The following is a 21098-nucleotide window of genomic DNA, read 5'->3' on the forward strand; positions in this document are numbered from 1 at the left end:
CTGCCTCTCACCTTTCCATCCTGCGGATCCTGGGATGGAAGAGGGAGAGACCAAGGAAGGAGAGGAATGAGGAGAGAGAGGAAATGGGAAGATGGGGGATGGGAAGGCTTCGGCTCCAGATTAGGTTCCTAATGGGTGACATCTTGCTTTGATATGTTCAGTACAACGGTGCTTTAGCAGTAGAGTAGCTGATGTACAATTGATTTTGCAAATGCATGGCTTGTGCACACACCAAAACTGACACAAAGACACACAAACATAAACTATGGGGTGCTGACATTGTCTTTATTTCAGTTATATGTGCAGCCAGAAGCTGTGTCGCTTTCATCTTTGGTAAGACAATGAAATAACCATTTGTTTTCTTAAAAAAATCTCTTTTCAGGATGAGGTTCCCTTCAGTCCTACATGGCAGTGAGACAATATTGAGCTTAACTTCTGCTCTCTTATTCTTGCACCTCAGCTACATTGCACAGCAAAAAGAAATAAATCATGAGGACCCACAAAAAATATTAACAAAGATACCCACAGATTTGCATAAATACTAAAAGAAACTACAGTCCCACCCCCAAAGTGTTTTAAACCAGGTTTTTAATTCACAATGAAGACAAAGAAAATAGCATGTCATTCTGTAAATGCAGCACAGTTATATCAGTTTGAGACAGCAGAGAAATGTGAAGTCCATGACATGTTGGATTGGTAGATGGTGTATATGAATGAAAAGTAGTTAAACACAGTAGATGGCAGTTGTGAGAACGTCATATTGTGATTTCTTTTCTCCTGCATGTTATTTTGTTGGTAATAATTAAATTAATTAAAACGCTAGAAAATAAATTAGCACATTAAAGACTATTTAAGCTTTCAGTTAAAACAATACTGGAATCCAGAGTACAAAAGTTGGAGGTGAAGTTTGGTTGTAAGTTAGTGGAAGCTGAGCAGTTTGTAGGTCCTTTGATATTTTGGTCCTATTATGGTCCAAAACAAAGTTGGACAGAAGAGCAGGGAGCCTACATGATCAGCATTTTGTTTTTCTTGATTAAAAAAAAAACTGTTATGGAGACAACCAACACCACTCTCATCCTCTCAAATCCAGAAACCCTTACAGACACACCCACAAACACACACTGCTACCCTCTCACCTTTCCAAGTTGGTCACAAATCACATCCTTCTACATTATTTGCAGGGAGGATGAAGCCGGTCTGAACTTCCCTCCCCTCCCTCCTTCTCAACTGTCCTCTTTCTATTAATCGCCAAAGCAAGCCCTCTTCCTTCTTTACTCCCTTTTCGCTCTTCCTTTCCTTTGCCTCTTCCCGTTATCCTCCACTTCCTCCACTTTGCTGTGACCGTTAGTTACCATAGAGGTGCCGTTTGCGACGGGCTTGCCTCCCTTCTGTGTGGAGGAAGGTTTGCGTCGGTAAGCGTGGTAGTAGAAGTTGGCGAAGAGGATGATGAAGGTGACAGCATAGCCAATCAGAGCCCACTGCATCCAGGCGGGGAATGGACAGCCTGTGTAGAGGGAGTGGCCAGCATGGCCGATGGTCACGTGGAACTGGATCTGTTGAACACACAAAATGTAGACACATAATAAAAATAATTAAGCAAAACACAGCCTGAAACACAGTAAAGACGCAATTAACTTGCAGAATGTACAACATGAAACAAAAAAACAGCATTCCTTTGACCATGTATTAATTAAAGCAGTTCCAGATTATAATTGTTTCAATGACCTAACTGCAATGTTATGACAAGTAGTTTAATGAGTGCTATTTTAAGGAGGATATTTCACCAAATGTTTTAACATCTGCACAAAAATGTTTTGTTTTTCAAAGTGACATGCTTTGGGCTGCAGCATGACAGCCAATACACACATCTGCACACACAAAAATACAGCTATAAAGTAACACCCACCATCTGAATAATGGTGAGGTATTTCTTCCACCAGAGGTACTTCTGCATCTGAGGTCCCAAAGCTGCCAAGCCATAGTAACCATACATGAGGACGTGGATGGAAGAGTTGATGGTTGCACCAAAAAATGCTGTGGAAATATTAAAGTGAAGGTGGTCATGTTATTTACAAATGGCTAGCATGCAACTGAATGCCAGTGCTTCATGAGTCAGAAGTGAGAAGCACGAAGACAAAACCAATCTGATGATTCAACATCTGGATATCACAGAAATTAAGATCCTGTTACTCACATTGTCCGCCGGGGACCCATTTGATGCCAATCCACCAGAGGATGAACATGGTGCAGTGATGGTAGACGTGGAGAAAGCTGACCTGGTTGAACTTCTTCCTCAGGATGAAAAAGACTGTGTCCAGGAACTCCACTCCTTTGGAGATGTAGTACCACCAGAGAGCAGATGCTATCTAAAGACATAAAACATGGTGGAGTTAATTACTGCATCTTACTGCAGTGGAGCTCAGACACTAACACCACCATATAAGATAGCATCTTTGACAGATAACAGCTTCAGACTGTGAATACAACCTTGCAGCAGACACTGCTACAACTCACTGCAGTCACTTAAGGTCCTACTTATTCAGGCCTGATTCCAGTCATGTAGGACAGCTGAGTGAAGTATTACAAATAATTACTACTGCAGAGACCGTTTTTTATGATTATATGTGTGAACAAGGTATAACAGAAAAGAACAAAATACTAAAACAAGCTTTAGACATAAAGTAATATCATATTGTAGCGTGGATAGTATAAATTAAGGATCATAGTATATTGAACCACTGGAGGGTATAACAAATGATCAGGAATCATATATTAAGGGTAACTGTGTGATATACAGTATATTGCCCCCATTTGTAGTGATGTTTTTTAATTCTATGTGAATAAATTATACAAATTGCCTGAAATCAATGTTTCAATTGTCCACATATCTTATAAGACAGGATAGGATGACACTTAATTGATCTCCCAGGAGAAATTTAGAGTTTAAGTATTATATTTTCATGTGAAGAGACTTGGAAATCAAATATATTGCAAATGTATTCACTATTAGACACTGTCCCGAGACAACATGTTGCAAATCACTCCGTGTTGTGTCCTCCTATTTAACTCTTCATTCCTCCCAGCCTGACGCACAGAGTACACATGGTTGCTCTCTAAGCCACGGCGGTGTGGCATCATGCCATCATGAAAGAGCGAGGCCTGAAGATGGAGTGTTACGGTGGTGAAACCAATTACTCCTGCCTATCTGAGTGCGGGCCACACCCTCTCTGTCCTGAAATCACTTCAGATATAAACTTGTATCTCTCAATCCTCTCTCTGTTGCTTTCCTCCTTTAACCCGTGACAAAACTGAATGCACTGATACACAGAAATAGTGATCTCCTTAACGTCAACAGTAGGATTACAGCATCCGTACACTTGGTAGACTTTGAAAACCCCACTGCTTTATATGCGATTAGCAAAAGCATTGATTTGTCAAATTGATTCTATTTTCCCAAGATAAGTTTGGTACTTGTGTACAGAAGTGTGTGAATCTGTGCACTGGCACGGGATGTGTGTACATGTGTTAGGTGATGTGTGTGTTGGAGGGAGCTTACCCTGACTTCATTGACATCATTGGAGTAGTTGACAGGCTGACAGAGGTAGCTATACCCGGCTGCTCTAGAGCCTAGTAGGAGCTGATGGGAAGAAAGAGTAAAGGAAGTCAGAAAGAGGAAAGAGAGAGGAAAATGGCTGACATTTCCTGACCCCTGTTGATACATGCTTTTTCTAAAGAGTGTGCAAAGACTAAAGGATGCCTTTACAAGTTATTTTAAATAAAATATCCATGTTCTTTTTTTTATCAACAATTTCAACAAGTTTTGAGTTTTCTATAAAACCAGTGGGTTATTAGAAACAACCGAGAGTTATTAGACATTTCAGGGATTGGAGATCTTTGCTACAGTAGAATCCATTTTCTGCTCTGCTCTTGGATGTATCACAAAACACAAAGCGTTTCTACATTATGTGCTGTAAAAGAAGTAATCAGTTGCACAGCCACTTGCTAGGTGCTTAGGCCTAGTTAAGATAATATGCAGACTAGACTTACTGTTCGACCACATAAATGACGTATTAAAGTGGTTCAACTGTGAGTACTTGTCTCTTTACATTAAGTAGTAGGTTCATCACAGTGGGCAGTGTCGCTGGTGTTATTTTCTCAACACCAAACTTTTCTTTAAAAAAAACAAAACACGTATATTCTGTGAGCCTCACTGCAAACATGCGACAAGGAAAATGAAACATGCATAACTACTGGCGAAGTGAAAACAAGTGACACAAAAAAGCACCTGCAATTTGGGAGGGTTTTATAATATCTTTTGACTTGTAAGGTGATGGTGGCAGCTGGAGTTAAGACAGCCTCCCTCTATAAGCAAGTGTTTCTATAGTGTATTACCTTACCTTTTTTTTTTTTCCTATTAGAGTCTATAAACAGTGCTCGGAATGTTTTTGTGATCTTATTTTGCGTATGTGTAAAATGTCTCTGCAGCCTGAGGGAAAGTCAGTTTCAAAGGGTGGTAACACTGGTATTAGGAAAACGTATTAGGATGGTATTACCACATCATCCTTTTAACATCCTGACAAAAAAAGACTATATGTCTATGTTATCAGTCATGTGTTCAACTGTAGCACATGAAGTAATCTGCGTCCTTTTGAGTCCTTACCTCTTTGGCGATGTAGAAATTGAGGACCACCATGCTGAAGTTGTAGACTATGAGGGTCTTCCTGAGTGTATAGGGCTGGCGGTCCTGCATGTATCTAGGCCCCGCCCACAGGAAGAGCAGGTACAGGCAGCTGATGGCCAGAGTGGGGAGGGGGGATGACATCATCGGCCAGTTCTCCACCCTCTTGTCTGGAGGAAAAAGGGTTCATTTCAATGGTGGGAAAAAGTGAGGTATAATGGTAAAGCACACATAAGTAAACAATCTTTTTTTTTTTTTTAACTAAGTCCCCAGTTTGACCACATTTGGAGGTTAAAACAAACTGAATGTTAAAATTTGTAAACAAACTACCTGTGGCCTCTTCTTGGTTCAACTTTGACCTGCCAGACTTTGCTACGTAGTTATGCTGTCACATCATTTTCCAATGCAATAAATAATCGCATGCTGACTTTTGTTGACACTTCCAGAAAAATAACATTGTCAAATTGGGCACCTGTGTAAAATCTGTGTTATCTGTTTTTTTTCTGTGCACTCCTCTATCGCTACAAGTAATCTTGTGGGTTCTTATCGGAACCCACAAGATTTACCTGATATTTTTTTATGACATTGACAACAATGGACATGAATCAATATCCGTCATTTTTCAATAATTGTGCATCTGAAGTGGTGCACTGCTCTAGTGTGATTTAGAAACAAATGATTGCAAAGTAAGTCAAAAAAAAAATCTTACCTGCTATAGTAAGGCCCCATTTGTAAAATTCTACAGTGTCATTCACAAAATGTGTTACAACCTCCATGGCTCTGGTCTTGATTATACTGTGGCAGGGAGAGAGAGAGAGAGAGAGAGGCAAGACAGTCCAAATCAGTGAGAGCCACCCAAATTAAATTACAGGCCATTCGTATCCCATCAGTGTAACTAGTAGCATGAGGAGCTACACTACGTAATTATTTTGTCCTCTTAGAACGTGTCACTCTCTACAAATTATTGAAACACATCTCTGCAATGGTTCGCTTGCAATTGTTGATGTGCACATATTTATCAGGCCAATGATGTCCGGACTGAACCCAAAGATTCAGCATCCTATTAAACTAACTTCTCATGGTGTTGAGTTCTTACCAGATAATATGTGAGAAGTGAGAGGCTTTTAGACAGGGATTTGTATTATGCTGTGTCATATTATATGCTCCAGCACGGAATTATTAAGCTCATTATAAATGCATGGATAACGTTTTTTCCATTACACGCTTTTTCAGCATTGCTGAAAACATCCTAAAAGACCACATTAGGCCTCTCTTCACTTGCCCCTATTTGAAAGGGTACGGTAACATTATCTTCCACAAGAAGTTAATGCACTTTCCATTGATTCTTATGATTGCTGGTCCGTCACAACAGTTTGAGATAATTGTAGGAAATAGGATGGAGGATACTGGGTAATTCCTTTTTCTATGTTCCTGACACTATTCTCTCTCTCACAGATAGATTTAATAGTTCCTCTATTAAGCCCCCTAACTTACTAACAGAACAAATATGATATAAAAATCTAACTAAAAGTTAGTAATAATGGTACATAGTACATCAAGAGAGAGAGAGAGAGATGGACACCTCATTGACTTTAATTAAGCAGCATTACATAAACATTTCTTATCCACCTGAGAGCTGGTGTCTCTATATTAATCTATAATTAATCCCAACGCGTCTGATCAGCTGCCCTTTAAATAATCCATTGCTCTGTATACTGTGACTACTGTCCACAGATAAGTGTTCAGAGCAATATTGCACATGGGTGTGAGCACTAGGTAATCTGCAGAATGGACCATTTTTGCAGGACTTCATATAATAACATACCCACCCAGGGGTTAGTTTAGTTGCAGTGGGCCGCGGAGGGGAATGAGATAGAGAGGGTTAACAGGGTTTGTGCGCACACAAAAAGACAGGCACATGTGTCAGCAGGTTTCGCTCGGACCGCTCAAGAGGCTTAAATTCAATTGATCTACGAGCTTAGATGTAGGCCTAAGTACAAATGCCCAACGACCCACAAGCCTGTGGTTGATGGTTATCTGCCTACATGTGCGGTGGCACACTAAAAAAAGCCTTGATCATGAAGACAATGGAGAATAAAACTTGCACACTGTTAAAATAACAGCTATTGTAATTTTACAGTAATAATAATAATATAATATTAAAAATACCTCACAGATAGCCCAAGTTATTTTAAAACGGGTCTAGCTCTCCCACAGCCAATAAAATCAATTACATTTGTTCTATGGATTTTACGTTCATGCTTTTTTGCCCAGGCTTAACAGGTGGGTGGGTGAAAGGTGCTGAGAGCGAATGAAGACGGGAATAAGATTAGTTATATTCCCAAACTGTAAACAAGCGTCTGCCTCGACCCACGTAGAAATAATTTCTAGGCTATGTCGTGGACAAAGGGCTGGGCTCCTTCCCAGCAAGGCTCCTTAATTAAGACTCAAAACTGGAAGTTAGCAGGTTTTTTAAGGTAAATGCGTTTCAAAACCAAATTATAACACAGTATACACACAATGTCAAAAATGCAGTTACTTACGTTCTCGATATGTAAGAGCGTGTAATGACATCCGGTGTAATGTGATGCCCAACTCCTTTCAGTTACTGCTTCGCTCTTTTTCTTCTGTCGTTACTGCAAATCAGTTTCTACTCCGCACCGGTTACAGTTCGACATTAAACAGGACTTTGGCAAGAAACTAGACAAGGCAAGTGAAAATTTATGACTAAGATAGGCCAATTATGAATTCAGTCCGTGCCGGCCGCTCAGCCGCATCATCTTCTTGCAAATGCAATCTCCTAGACACAGAGACGCCAGAAGGCATTGCGCATGCGGGAATTCACTCGCTTGTCTCATGTGTTTACGCGCACGCGCACATACACGAGTTACAACTGTATAACTAAATAACGTATCGTAGAAAAGGTTTCAGTCGTAGTCATCTGGACACTGTTTTCAGAATCAAGACGGAAGTCATTCTCAATTGTGAAAAATGGACCGGGAACTGGAACTAAATAACGAGTGAACTAACTAATTAACCAACAAACTGACTTATTAAGTAACTGAATGACTTTATAAATTTAATAAATTCTACTTTTGTAGAGAGTGACACGCACTATGAGCTTGTTGTGTGTGAATACAAAGCTATGTTTCCACATTCTACATGCATCTACTTTGGTTCTGTAGGTATCTGGTGAGAACATGCTGTCGTCTGTGCCCGGGTTATGCCACTAGATGGCGCTGTCACGCTATCATCTTCAGTTCACCTACCCTCGTAACAAACCAGCTCTCCTGCTTTGACACAGGAGAGACAAGGTTTCTTCTAAGGAAGCCTGACTTAAGTCAACAGTGAAGTTTTTTGCTGTAGGCTAATCTACCCAAATATTCTGCGAAGACACACTGTTAGTCATTCAGTTCATTTTGCAATATGTCACTGACAGAGTGTATTATGTTATTTGCCATAAACTGTACAGTTACCATACAAACACTGTACATGACAGGTGACTTACCAAACGTCTGAGTGAAATTTAGCTGAGTGCCCTCGTGCCTCATGTAGCTCCATCCAGGGTCTTGCCATCTTTTATCACCGGATTAATTTAAAGGCTCCATTGTTCTGTCCTTTTCCTGTGTGATTTATGGATTTGTTCTTACTTTGATTTTCCATTAGCTAGGGTTACAGATCCAGCTGCTAGAATCCAAAACAGTAAAGGAATAGTGTGTGTGTGTGTGTGTGTATGTGGAGGAAACAGTTGGTCCCTATAAGACTATGTGCTGGTGTTCCAGATGAATACACAAATTTGAGGCATACATCTATTGAATCTATTGAATCCTGCTGAGGAGGACCAAAGCAAATGTGTGTGTGTGTGTGTGTGTGTGTGTGTGTGTGTGTGTGTGTGTGTGTGGATGAAACAAATCACATAAATATAATGTTTTAAAATAAAGTAAGAAAAACATTGGCAGCTTATATTTCAGAGTATACAGGTTTGGACACCATAACATGGACACTTCCTTTCCTCTTTGTTGCAGCGTGGTTAAATGCTGTGAGATATCTTGAAAGCTAGCATATGCACATTCATGGTTTAGCTGTGAACTCACAGCCTATATATCAACACAATAAAGACAAATACATAGATCAATACTCAAAATACACTACTACTATGATTTGCTGTATCACTGTTGAATCAATTACCTTAATCTAGAAAGAGTGACAGTTACTGTCCACAATGTGGCATAAATTATAATATATGTAAATTCAGCGGTAAATTCTGTATGTGCAATGCACTACAAAAGTTGTTTCTTCTGGCACAATCTATTCCACATTCGCCTTGATGGTTCAGTTCATGACTGCAATTGCACTCTAATTATGGTACTTGCAGTTACTTGCTCAGGCAACACAAAACCTCTCATTTCTAAAATTGACAATCTCGAGCATCCTCCCCGTCCTTGCCTAAGGATGAGCAAGAAAGTGGTTGGTTTTGGAGACGAAGGTTGGTGTTGGAGAAGAACATTTATGCAGCCTTTATACTCATTGCCTGCAGGCATGTGTGAATACTGTAGTAGCTACGTCTACATCTGCAGTTTAAACTGCCGCTAGTATCACTTTCCCATTCTATAGGTGGTGCAGGTTGGCACGTGTAGAACTGGTTTGACAGTGACTGAACAGATTCACCTGCCTGCCTACACACCATTGGTCTTACCTCCCTTGTATACACACACACACACACACACACATTCATATCTGTGTGGTCCTTGTACCAAAGTTGGTTTGGCATATTCAGAGTGTGGTGAATGCAGAATGCAAAGGAGGCATGTTGGCGGTTCTATAATCAGAAATGTCACGACTACTGGTCTGTAGTTCCACCAACCACATCAGCCCAACCTGGAAGGTTGTGTTGGCTGCAGATTGTGGGTTGAATAAATACACTTAATATTAGAACAGCCCTGAATAGTGCAGGAACAACTTTTGGCTGTGTTACACGAAGGCAGAATTTCTGTGTAAAGTGGTATGACTCATGTGACATCTGGAAAGTGAGTCCCATTGAGTTGGAGTTGATCAGATCTACATAAAAAATCAATTTAAGACAATGTGTTTATAATATACGTCAACTAACTTAATGAATAATAATAAGATATGGTTATACAATATTATTGCCTTCTTTAGATGCTGCGTTGTTCAAGTGAAATACTTACATTTCCTGTGAGGTCAAATATAATAATGAAAAATAACTTTTGAGATTTAGTGGCGTTTTGTGGTTAAATATAACAGAAAATGTAGGGAGATAGCAGTCAGATATTCAAGTTGGTGAAAATAAAAAAAGAAGAAGATGTCTAGGACCATCTAGGACATAGTGTGCAAGATTTCAGAGTGAGAGGAGAGTCAAGAAGATGGAAAAAGAAGTATTTTACCACATTCATGTACAAATAAAAGAGCACCAAACAACATGGAGCCAAACATACATTCTTTAAAAGTGATGTATGACCTAAAAGAACATATTGATATCATTAAAAACACGTGTACCAGAGTATTTTTTGTATTATGATTCCATTTAAAATTTGTAAAGGTTAATAAGGGTTTCACGAGTTTTCAATATTGTCATTAGGGAAGCATGTTGTATCACCACAGAGCTTTGAATCTCATGTTGGAAAGTACCAGTAACATTTAGAGACCTTGTAAAATGGTGGTTACAACAAAGCAATCTAATGCTTCTCAGATTGACTGTTTGACCTGTATCTGCATATGTGCTTTTGTGTGTGTGTGTGCGACAAAGTGGCTATATAGTGTTGTGTGACTGAATTTCCTGTTTTCACCCTTCCTATTTTATTCCTCTGGCTTCTTTCTTTCTTTTTCTTTTTCATTCTTGTCCTGTTTGCTTGCACTTCGCTTCACTCTTGGCCTGTATATTGCGTTTTCACAACTTGTAAAGTTAGTGTCTGTTAATCCTACGCACTCTTAATCACTCTTTATGGTCTTCATATTTCATTTTACATCTGGCAATGCCATTTTCAAAAGGGTAAACATTTCACAAATGGCAGAGCACAGCCATCTCTTTTTAGCCCCCAAAGCATCCATCAGAGATATATTAGCTCATGATTTATGCTGGAACACACTGTGCACAAACCACCAAGATCTCTGTAAGGGAAATTTCCTTCTGTAGGGCACATTCGCAGCCAACCACCTGGGACGAACTGTTTTCCACATACCTCTGGAGCAGTGTGCTGCTGTAAAAAAAAAAAAAAGCCTTTTGGGAAATACCACTTTTTCCAAAACATTCCCCTAGTAAGGGTCTAATAGGTGGTAGGTCAAAATCTTGCAACATGAAGTATCTGTTTGCACATGCAGAAAAACTCGTTGGAAGACACGTTCGTACATCAACGCGTTATTGTCATCACCACTGGCAGAGACTTGGGGCTACATTTGATGATGTGTGAGAGGAGCAGCACAGATAGGAATAACTCAGTCAAGATGATTTCTCAAGTCCTTCCTCTGTTTTAGCACGTGCGGCCAGGAAATTACAGGCTTAAGGAGATTTGGCTCTTAGCGTGTGTATGTATACTTTTCTCAATAGTTTCTCTGTGTGTATGTCCTGTAGGTGAGTATGCATGTGAACCCATGTGTGAAATCTCTGTCACTTTATAGTTGTGTCTGCACAATGCACATGCATCCTAAGGCAGGACTAAAACATTGCATTTTACTATAAAATTGGTGTTTTTGTTTCAGGTTAAACACAGTGGATTATATCATTGTCGTATGCAGAAAAGTGCAACAATTTACCATAAAAGACTGAATTCATGCTCCTTTAATTAGCGCTGCTGCCCTAACTATAGTTTCTCCAATTGCATCTAATTGCCTTGAGTCATTTTCTTTCACAGTTCTTGTTTAATCTGGATCAAGTCCGTTCCATTAGAGTCTTTTCATATGGTTTTAATTTGAAAGGCATATGCATCGGGCTGAGATTTAACTGGCTTCATTCAGTAGCTGATCCCTCTCTGTCTATAGTGGCTCACTAGATGTGGCATTAGGACACAGCTTGTGCCATTTTGAGGATAACTGGGCTTTTTTACTGCTTCCCATAAAAACGGGATTTGAGCTGCACACATATATATGTACTCTACATGTGCACACAGTGTTGTGTCCTCATTTGGCCTCTGTGTAAGGGGAACCTCTCCCCTGCTGTAGTGTCGCCAGAAGTGCCCAAGGCCCACATACAGAAAGTACCTCAACCCAGGGCCGAAGATGGGGCACCAATTTTCCTGTTTTACTGTTACAGCTATACCTTTCTTTCCCTCTTTGCTCATTCACTTTTCCTCTCCCATCCTGTCAAGTCATTCTATAATTTCTCATTTTTCAGTTTTTCACTCATTCATTGTGTTATGCTTCCTGTCTCTAAACTCTTAACCATTTTCATTTATCATCATCTTTCAGAGGCAGTTTCTCTTCTGTTTTTCTTTCTAGTTTCTTCCACATGTCACATGTCCACCCGCACTCTTTAGTCTGCTTTTGCACGCACACGCACTCACGAATGCACACATGCACTCATTTTTTAACCTTTAATTTTTACAGGGTAGGTTGGGTGAGCATGCAGCGACACCCTGTTTACAGTTATACTGAAAAATGAATATAATATTGCAGTATAAAAGGAACAGACAAACAGAACACAACAATAAACAAACAGAATCAATTAAAGCAGTTACAGGCAGGTGATTGTTTAGATTGTGTAAGTGCTTTAATTTTTAGGTGGCTTTGCAAATAATTCCAGTAAAAGTAATCTTTACAGAATCACTTCTGGTAAAAGGTTCCTGAAGCATCAGTTAATCATTGCAGCAAGCTAAATATGAATCACATTACCAGAGAAGTAAAGATGAGATATAAGATGGCGATTGTCTGAGAAGGGCTTCTTGAAATAAGAAGTACTCGTAATTATTACATCTCGCATTCAGGGATGGCCAACCAACCATATCATTTAAAATGGTGAGTATTATAATTATCTCCAGTAGTGAATGTTAGAGCAGAATGGTTAACTCAGTCTTAGGGTTTCAGTGTGAAGGCAGAACTTACTGCTTCAGCAGTCATCTTCCTACAAATCAGAGAGAAGTCAAGTTATGTTAACTTTAATTTAAATCAGTCACACTATTGTAATTTCTCAATGGCTAATGGGACAGAATATTCGACAGTGTAAAATAGTTCTGTTTGAATTAAGATATATTTGATAATAATGCACAAAAGAGCCTATATCATTTATAGAAATGGTGAACTGGCCAGGGCCCAACATAAATCCCTGTGGCACACTGCTAGGAATTCAGATCCAGATGTACCCTTTAAAGACAAAATGTTTAGGCTACTGTGTAATTGGTCTAGGTGTAATCCTAACATGAAAGCTAGAAAACTCAAGGGGCCTGACACTCTTCATCGTGTTATCATTCATGACTGATAACAGAGGGTCAATCAAATCGCTAACTGCAAGTGTGACAGAATTGCAACAACATATTATTGTGCACCAGGCATGACACATTTCAGATGTTTGCAGAGCACATCATTAGGTCTATGTTACAGTAAAAGCGACTTTGTTATAATGTTATAATAACAATGTATTAAATGACGATTAGAAAACAATGTGAAAAGTTGTAGTGATGAATCTACAGAGAATTATTACCTGAATCTGTGGCTTCCCTCTGCTTTACGGAGCTTTATAGAGAGTTTCACCTCATTATTTAGCTCACAACTGAGTCACAACCTGTTTTGGTTCACTCTCACCGCTCTCATATTGTTTTCTGCTGCAGCAGGCAGCTGTTTTCAGGAAAAAAGCTCTAAAAGCCCCACTGTACCCTACCTGATTGTAGACAAACCAAATGGTAGACAGACAAAGTTAGAGACTAGCTGGTCAACATAGTGGAGCATTTAGCAGCTGAAGAGCCGGATATTTCCCTCAGGAGTTGTTGGAGACCAAACATAGAGCTAAAAGACTGCCGGTTTAAAGCTTTGCAGACTTAAATGTTTAAATGGCGTCTGTTTCGTACAAATAGATCCCAGCATTTCCAAAAGGCAGCAAAACACACATCGATAGAACACATATATATTCACATCCTGCGATAAAAATAGTGAGCAATGTGGACATTTCATTAAAGGTATGTGTGTGCGTTCACCATTTTGTTTATTTTGCAGTAAAAAAAGAGACTATATGGTCTACTATAATATTTTCATTACCTGTAGTATGACCTGTCAGTCACCCATGAGTGCAAACCTCAGACATAATACAGAAGGAGGTCTCAGTTCGCTGGTCTCTTGCTCTGTGGGGGGAGCAACCACCCTCTGATGAAATCTGAGTCTCGGCTTTAAGCTAGACGAATGACATTCTTTGTCCTGGCTTTGGCCATACCGTAACCTGAAAAACTGTTGTTTCATGCACTTAATCAAAACCAGGTTTGTAAAATAACTGCTGGACATTCTGGTTAATATTATGAAGATTGAGTTTCGAGTGATATAGTTCTCAAAATTGAATGATGTGTTTTATCTGTCACTGTTTATTATTATCAACCTCTAATATATTCTATGTAACCCTGTGATGATGTCATCATGCTCAGTTCACAGCATATTTAATTACACCACAGACGCAGCAGCGAATGGACCCCAATAACATATGACCAAACTCCACTTATTATTCAACTACCTACATTGTACTAATATTGTTTTTACATACTCTGGAATACACAAGTTACAAGCTCCTCATTACTCACCTTATGGGCTCATACTACATACTACATACTGTTGAATGGGTGTGTTCTTGATGTGAATAGTATTGCTGTCTATTTCTGTAAGATTATGATAATATTTTGAGGGGAAATATTTTTCTCCTTAGACTAAAGCTGCCTGGAAGCAGTTTGTTCACTGACTTGCCATTACTACATTTCTGATTCCCAGGATTTTTCCTCGCTGGCACCCAGTGCAGCCACTTATTTTGACTGTGTTGAGCAAAATTTTTGTCATAGTGCATGGTGGATGGTGTAATGTAAATCCATAAAAAACAAGTACCACTACACAAAACAAGGGCTATTAGATCAGTTTTAGTGTTACAAGAAGTTTGAAGTGTACCCAGTAGAGAGGGTCTGCAACTGTGGCCTGGAAAACAAGAGTCAACACGAGGTACTTCCAGCACAATGTGGTCACTAATTATATTTACAGCTGGTTCAGGACCAGCTCTGCCAATAAGCCCATAATGGGGACCTGGTTAATGGGCAGATAGGCCACACTGCCGATTTAAATTTGCTTTCTGGTCTGTTTTTTTCCCCCAACAAACCTTTCAGTTACTCTCAGTGAAGAAATAAGAAAAAGAGAAATCATTAATGGAAAGCTCAAAGCTTTATCAAAAGTAATATACAAATTTAAAAATATATTGTTAACGCTAGTGCTGTCGTTGAGTGATACCTGTGTTGGCATTTATTAAGTTTATAGATAAACTGCAAGATAGCAAATAAGTACAACACAAACCTGATGGCTATCTAAGACTCAGATAAATCTAAATTTAGTTCACTCAATGATTTATTATAATATACAATCTCATACATTATTGTTCCATTTTATTGAGGAAGACCAAAGAGGAGATTTATGGATGCAGTGAGAGAGGACATGAAGTTAATTGGTGTGAGTGAAGAGGATGCAGAGGACAGGGTTAGATGGAGGCGCACGATTCGCTGTGGCGACCCCTGAAAGGGAACAGCCGAAAGGAAAAGAAGAAGAAGATTGTTCCATTTTATTGACCCTTTATTGCTTGCTTCTATTGTCATGATTGTGGTATTGGATTTTGGTTGGTTAGATGCTGTGTGACACTGCTATTAGTCCTGCTTATTTACTTAACTAGAAAGATTGAAAAATTGTGGTTTTCCCAGCAAAACTGTAAATAGTTATCAAAGCCATTGGGTGAGTGCCTTGGGCATAGAGCCAACTGCTGGCAAATACCGATACTACAGTAATACTATACATGTGCTATACTAATCTTCATACAGTAATACACTGTTTTTGCAGTAAGTAGACAACAAATGAATGTACAGTACCATTTTTACTAACAGTTAATGACTCAGGATGTGCAATGACAGAGGCCAGTCAAAGTGACTTTGGAATAGTTCTGCCAATTCAACTTCAAGGGATACTTTTAGGATACTGCAGTGATATTGTATGTCACATACACAAAGTTGGGGGACTTGTGAGAGACAGATAAAAAACTGAATGGTCAGAACTGTTGCAGCCAAGATATCTCGGTTTTTAGTCCCCGGTATGGGTTAAACTTCAAAAATGCCGGATGCCTACAGTTCCCATGACCTTCCCTGCCATTTAAATACCCTCATCTTTTAAAACGCCATACCCCTAGTTTATAACGCAGCTTTTCTGTCAAAAATCAAGATAACCCTGATGATATCCTCAGGTTATTTTCTCATACTTTAGAAAGCTCAGCTAGATTAGACATTATACAACTGTTTTCACAGGCTGAGCAGTGCTCTCCATGACGAGTAAACTGACCTTTACATGTAAAATCAGTGGAGTGCTCCTTTCTCAACAAATACAAAGCAAATTGTTTCCAAAGACTCAATATTTTATTTTCCTTCCTTTTCAGAGACGTTCCTGGAGCTGAATCACCTCCGTCAGGAACTTGACATTTGCATCTGTGAGTAACTCCTTTATTGCTTTTGTAACTGGCAGCACTTTCCCAGTCCAGCAAATTCACAATGCATACTGACATCTTTGAGTATACTCGATTTTGTCATTTTTCTAGTGTGGCCGCACTAGATACAGATACTTTAAACCCACTTATATGAGTATGTAGTTTGGAATTGGGACAGCATTAGTTCTAGGTAAGCACTGCAGGTATAGCAGTCGGTAGTTAATCCTCTGGCCCAGAGAGCTCAAAGCCTCTCAGCACTGTCACGTTCTGTTAATGTTAATCTGAACTGGATGCGCTGCCAAGGGGTTGACCCACTGCCTGCGACCCTGCCACAGCTGAGGTCAGTGTCTGACGTCACGCAGAGAGGCAGGTTGACCTGTGCCAGTGTGCTGCACTGTGAGAATTACCGCCAATTACCTGGGTTTAAAAAGCCAATGTCCTTTGATAACATTTTGAAAGTGCAAGGTTTGGAGTTATTTGGTGTATAACTGAATTATTTCCACATTTCAAAGGCATGTAAATAAAAGAAAGTAGAAAATATATAACTATATGTATGGGCTATTTGCTTAATTTGACAAACAGTTGTTTTCAGGAAATGAATTCAGTTGTTTGTGTGGATCTTATTCAACAAATTACTGTCACTCAGAATTTTGTGGGCTTACAGTATAGCCCATGTGTGAACAGAATAGACCAGGCATGTAAATATTAAATATTGTTAGCTCGCTGTGCTCCAAGTGGATTTTATTGAACAGACCACTTAGACCACTTAGACCACACACTACAGTGTTCCTATGTTTTCATGTTGCTATTGGTGGTTGACCAAGGATGAGCATCATTACCCACAATCCTTACCCCTTTTTGTGTACATGTGTATATCTGTACAGCACTATACCGTACCTTCTACCGTAGAGTAATGACTTGAATTAAGGCTTACTTTGAATATCTCAAGTGACTAAGTGCTATATGCTAAGAGCCTTCACACAGAGAGAATGATTAACGGGTTGTTATGATAAATGATAAGCCAATGTGGCCCATTGTAGGTACAGAATAAAATTATCTTTTAGTGTGTACTTTTATAAAAGTACAAATCAGGTGTGTTTTATGTGTCTGAAACATCCTATATATACCGCCTGGGTCCTGCCAAGTATGAAGACAAGCTAGCTACTGGACCAAGTAACTCAGCAATTACACTTCCTCTAGACACTGGGGTTGCCCAGTATTTACCACATTGTCATTGTCATTGTAGGACAGGCTTATAACAAAATTTTTGTCATCTTCACCAACATTACTTGCCATTCAAAAGGCACTCGTGAAGACAGTACAAGAGAACCAACTGGAAGAGTTTAAGGCAGGATTTCCTGCAATGTTAGTGGGGGACAGAATTTCTTTTTTATATTCAATAAATATCCCATTTATATTTGAGTTTAATTGGTATATTATTATTATGATTAATCTCTATTTTATCCCCTTTTATTTCTCACTGAGAAAGAGATCAGATTACTGTAATACTGGATGCATTCCAGTTAGGTATGCCAGTTCCAGGGCCTTGGTACTGAGTGTGCTGGCTCGCTATCTTACTGGCACACCGAAATGGAACAGAGCCATCACTAATGTTATTTGTTACACCTGTGCTTCGCATTCTGTAAAAAGTCAAAATACTACACACAAAATGTTAAAATTACAAAGTGATACTGCTATCCAATCAAGGCGGTTTGATTGGCTGCCATAAATCACAGCTGTCGTATGATTTTTTTTCCCCCTGCTGCGTAACCAATAGGTAAATGTCTGAGAGGATATCTCTCAGCAGCTGCAGCTCTTCAGCCTGTGCTGTCTCTGCTCACTCATCACAAACCACGCCTTCAAAAATCACCTGGAATATTTTCCTTAACTTACTGCACATTACATCTGCAATCCTGGAATTTGCTTTTGCACTTGTGTGTTTATGTATGCTGCTTATGTGCATATTTATGTCTGTCTATGAATGTGAGTTTGACAGCACACCTCTTATTATTGGCAGTTAAGCTGGGCTCTCACCTTTATTTTGAATATTTGATCCAACAGTGTGTCCAAGCTCTGCTGTGTTAGATCAGACAAAGTATGTGGTTGCCTGGTTATAAAATTTGTGCTTTAGATTTTAGACTGACATCCTCAGCAATGAGGGGAAAAAAACAGGATAACTTTAAGGTTTCATCCTTGGCCTGAAAAAAATGAACTGAAATGGATAGCTTAAAAGTAGAATTTCATAGAGATTCTGCTAGAATTTAGCCAGACTGGCCAACTTTGCTTGCTATCAAACCTACACTTTTAACTCAATGTTATACAAAACAATAAGCTCACTTTTACCTTACTGTATAAAAGCCAGCATCCAGCAACCTTTTTTGAATTTTGCTTTAATAATTGTAGTAGGGAAGCCATACATTTTTTTTTTTACAAATTCTTTACAAGGGTAATAATGGGTAACATAATTGGGTAATCTGCTCTCAAATGCTAAGCTGGATTTTAGCAAATGTCCTGCTTTGTCTTGAAAACAGCTACAGAAAATTAAGGTTAAAACATTCAAGTTTGAAAAGCCTGTATGAGACAATTATGTTGAAACCTAGTAGTTTTTCCCGGAGAGAAATTTCTTTGGAACAAATTAAATCCCCAAACCTCCCCCCTGTAGGATCTGGCCTTGGACACTTTTGGAGCTATTTACCATATCTAAGGCTACATACCAAACGTCAGCCTGCACTGATTTGAGACATTTGTTATCATTCATAAGGATACGTTTTCAGCTGACAAGAGGCCATATGTACAATATGAGTGCACACAACATTTTTATATTTCATTACTTCTGCCTCTTTTATCTAGATCCTGATCCAACAAATGTGAGTAGAGTGAAGCCAAAAATACAATGAACGTAAGTCACCAAAGGATTATTACATTCAATGTAGATCATCATTTATCTACACAGGCAGTGACTCAGTATTGGAGAATCAGTCTTTGGCCTTTCATTTTCCTGCTAAGAGTTAAATAAGCAGTTCTAACAGGGATTTTTTGAAGTGGCCAGTTACATAGCTAAGCTTTTCAATTGTAATGGATCAGCGCAAAACTGGTTATATTGTTTCTTCTGCATACCATTTTAAAGAAAGTCTTTGTTGTTTGTGGCCTGTGATGTAATTTAAAAGCTTTGCATTTAAGCAGACATCATTAGGGTTTTGTCTTTAAATGGGTAAAAAGGACTTTAATTTGTTTATTCTCTAACCAGGGTTTAATTTCTTTGTTTGTGTTGTCATTTCCAGTTGTCCTAAGGCTTACTGGATGTTCCACAAACACATTTACATTGTTAGTTTGTCACATTATGTTGTTCTTGCAGTTACACTTACAGCAAAAAAAATATATGTTGTTTGGTGTGCATGAATAAAGGAAAAAGTGAGACAGGCAGAAAGTGTGAGAGTGTGTATGTGCGTGCTTGTTCATGTGTGTTTGTTGTGTGAAAAGATGTTTGTTGCATATTTTCTAGCCCATTGCCAGCTGGTTGACTAACCCCACTCTACCATAACTCTTACCTACATACTGTAAATCTGTCTTGTAATATTTAATGATAGACTAAGTAATGCTTATTGCTCTTTTTAAATACAACAGATATGTATGTTAATTGATCCTTTCCTGACCAGTTAACCAAAACCTCTGTTATGGTTGTGTGATAGTGGCTGGGGAAAAACATGATTAGCATTCTTTTGGGGAGTTGAGTCTCATGGGTTTTATTTAACACCAAAGAAGAGCTACATGTGAGAGTCAGTCCTACAAAGCAACTTTAGAGGAATAGTTATTTGGGGAAATACACTTATTCGCTTACTTGCTTAAAGTTAGATGAGAAGATTGATACCACTCACAAGTCTGTACGGTAAATATGGAGCTACAGCCAGCAGCCAATTAGCTTAGCGCAAAGACTGTAAAACAGGGGTAATTGCTAGCCTGGCTCTTTCCAAAGGTAAAAAAATCTGCCTACCAGCACCTCTAAAGCTAACTTATTGACATGTTATATCTCTTTAGTTTATTCCTCACAAAAAACAAAAAAGACAAGCTGTGCTTTTATGGGGGTTATGTGCAGGAGTCTTTCTTGAGACTCCAGGAAGTCATCACACCCGGCCAAGAAGTAGTCCCTCACGTACATTTTACACTTCTACACTTGCTAGTTGTAGCTTTATATTCAGTGTACAGCAAATAAGCATATTTCCAAACAACTATTCTCTTAACTGCAGACATGTTGCCATTTTTGTTGCCACACTAAATGCATTTGTACAGTCCTTGCATATTTTAGTCTTTGGGATATTTGATAATTAACTGATTATTTGGGACACAGATTTTAAAAACATGATAATAATTATATAACTAAAGCATGTGTTGTATTCAGAATATTCACATATGTCGCAAGGTCATTGAGGAGTAGGAGCTAAAGATATCAGCTTATCCTAAAAAATCCCTTACCTAGGATGTGAGCTTTTGTTGACAGAACTGTGTATGTATGAAAATGCATTCTGCCGAAATGCAGTAAATGTAGTATACTGTCTTTGAAACCCAGACAAGTTCTGAAAAGAAAGTAGTGAGTATGTAAAAGCTTGTTGGGCAGACAGAGAAGTATGTTTCCTCAGGGAAAGGGCTGATTTTGATTTTCCTGCTGAGATGTTTTCAAAATGACACACAGTAGGTTATGTCCTACATCCAAGGAGCTCATAATTGGAAAGCAACAACAGAAATGCAATTTGAAAGCATTCCATTTTCTTCAAG

General features: G+C 38.9%; 1 protein-coding gene across 1 annotated transcript; it reads right to left on the minus strand.

Moving 5' to 3' along the window:
* Window positions 1-264: 264 nt before the first annotated feature.
* Window positions 265-7503, minus strand: LOC122862867 (elongation of very long chain fatty acids protein 4-like). The gene is made up of 7 exons (XM_044168674.1): window positions 7222-7503; window positions 5388-5473; window positions 4661-4848; window positions 3557-3637; window positions 2195-2366; window positions 1907-2034; window positions 265-1553 (listed from the first exon to the last, which is right to left on the minus strand). Exons 2-7 carry the CDS (start codon window positions 5452-5454, stop codon window positions 1272-1274), a joined length of 918 nt encoding a protein of 305 aa, XP_044024609.1. The 5' UTR covers window positions 5455-5473; window positions 7222-7503; the 3' UTR covers window positions 265-1271.
* Window positions 7504-21098: the final 13595 nt, after the last annotated feature.

This window comes from Siniperca chuatsi, linkage group LG16 (genome assembly GCF_020085105.1).
Source record: "Siniperca chuatsi isolate FFG_IHB_CAS linkage group LG16, ASM2008510v1, whole genome shotgun sequence".
Taxonomy (NCBI): domain Eukaryota; kingdom Metazoa; phylum Chordata; class Actinopteri; order Centrarchiformes; family Sinipercidae; genus Siniperca; species Siniperca chuatsi.

Excerpts from the sequence above, each read along its gene's own strand:
- LOC122862867 (XM_044168674.1), bottom strand. The coding sequence starts at position 5,454 with ATGGAGGTTGTAACACATTTTGTGAATGACACTGTAGAATTTTACAAA. Across the intron at positions 3,638-4,660 it reads ATTTCTACATCGCCAAAGAG|CTCCTACTAGGCTCTAGAGC; the intron begins GTAAGGACTCAA and ends TCTTCCCATCAG. Across the intron at positions 1,554-1,906 it reads ACCTCACCATTATTCAGATG|ATCCAGTTCCACGTGACCAT; the intron begins GTGGGTGTTACT and ends TGTGTTCAACAG.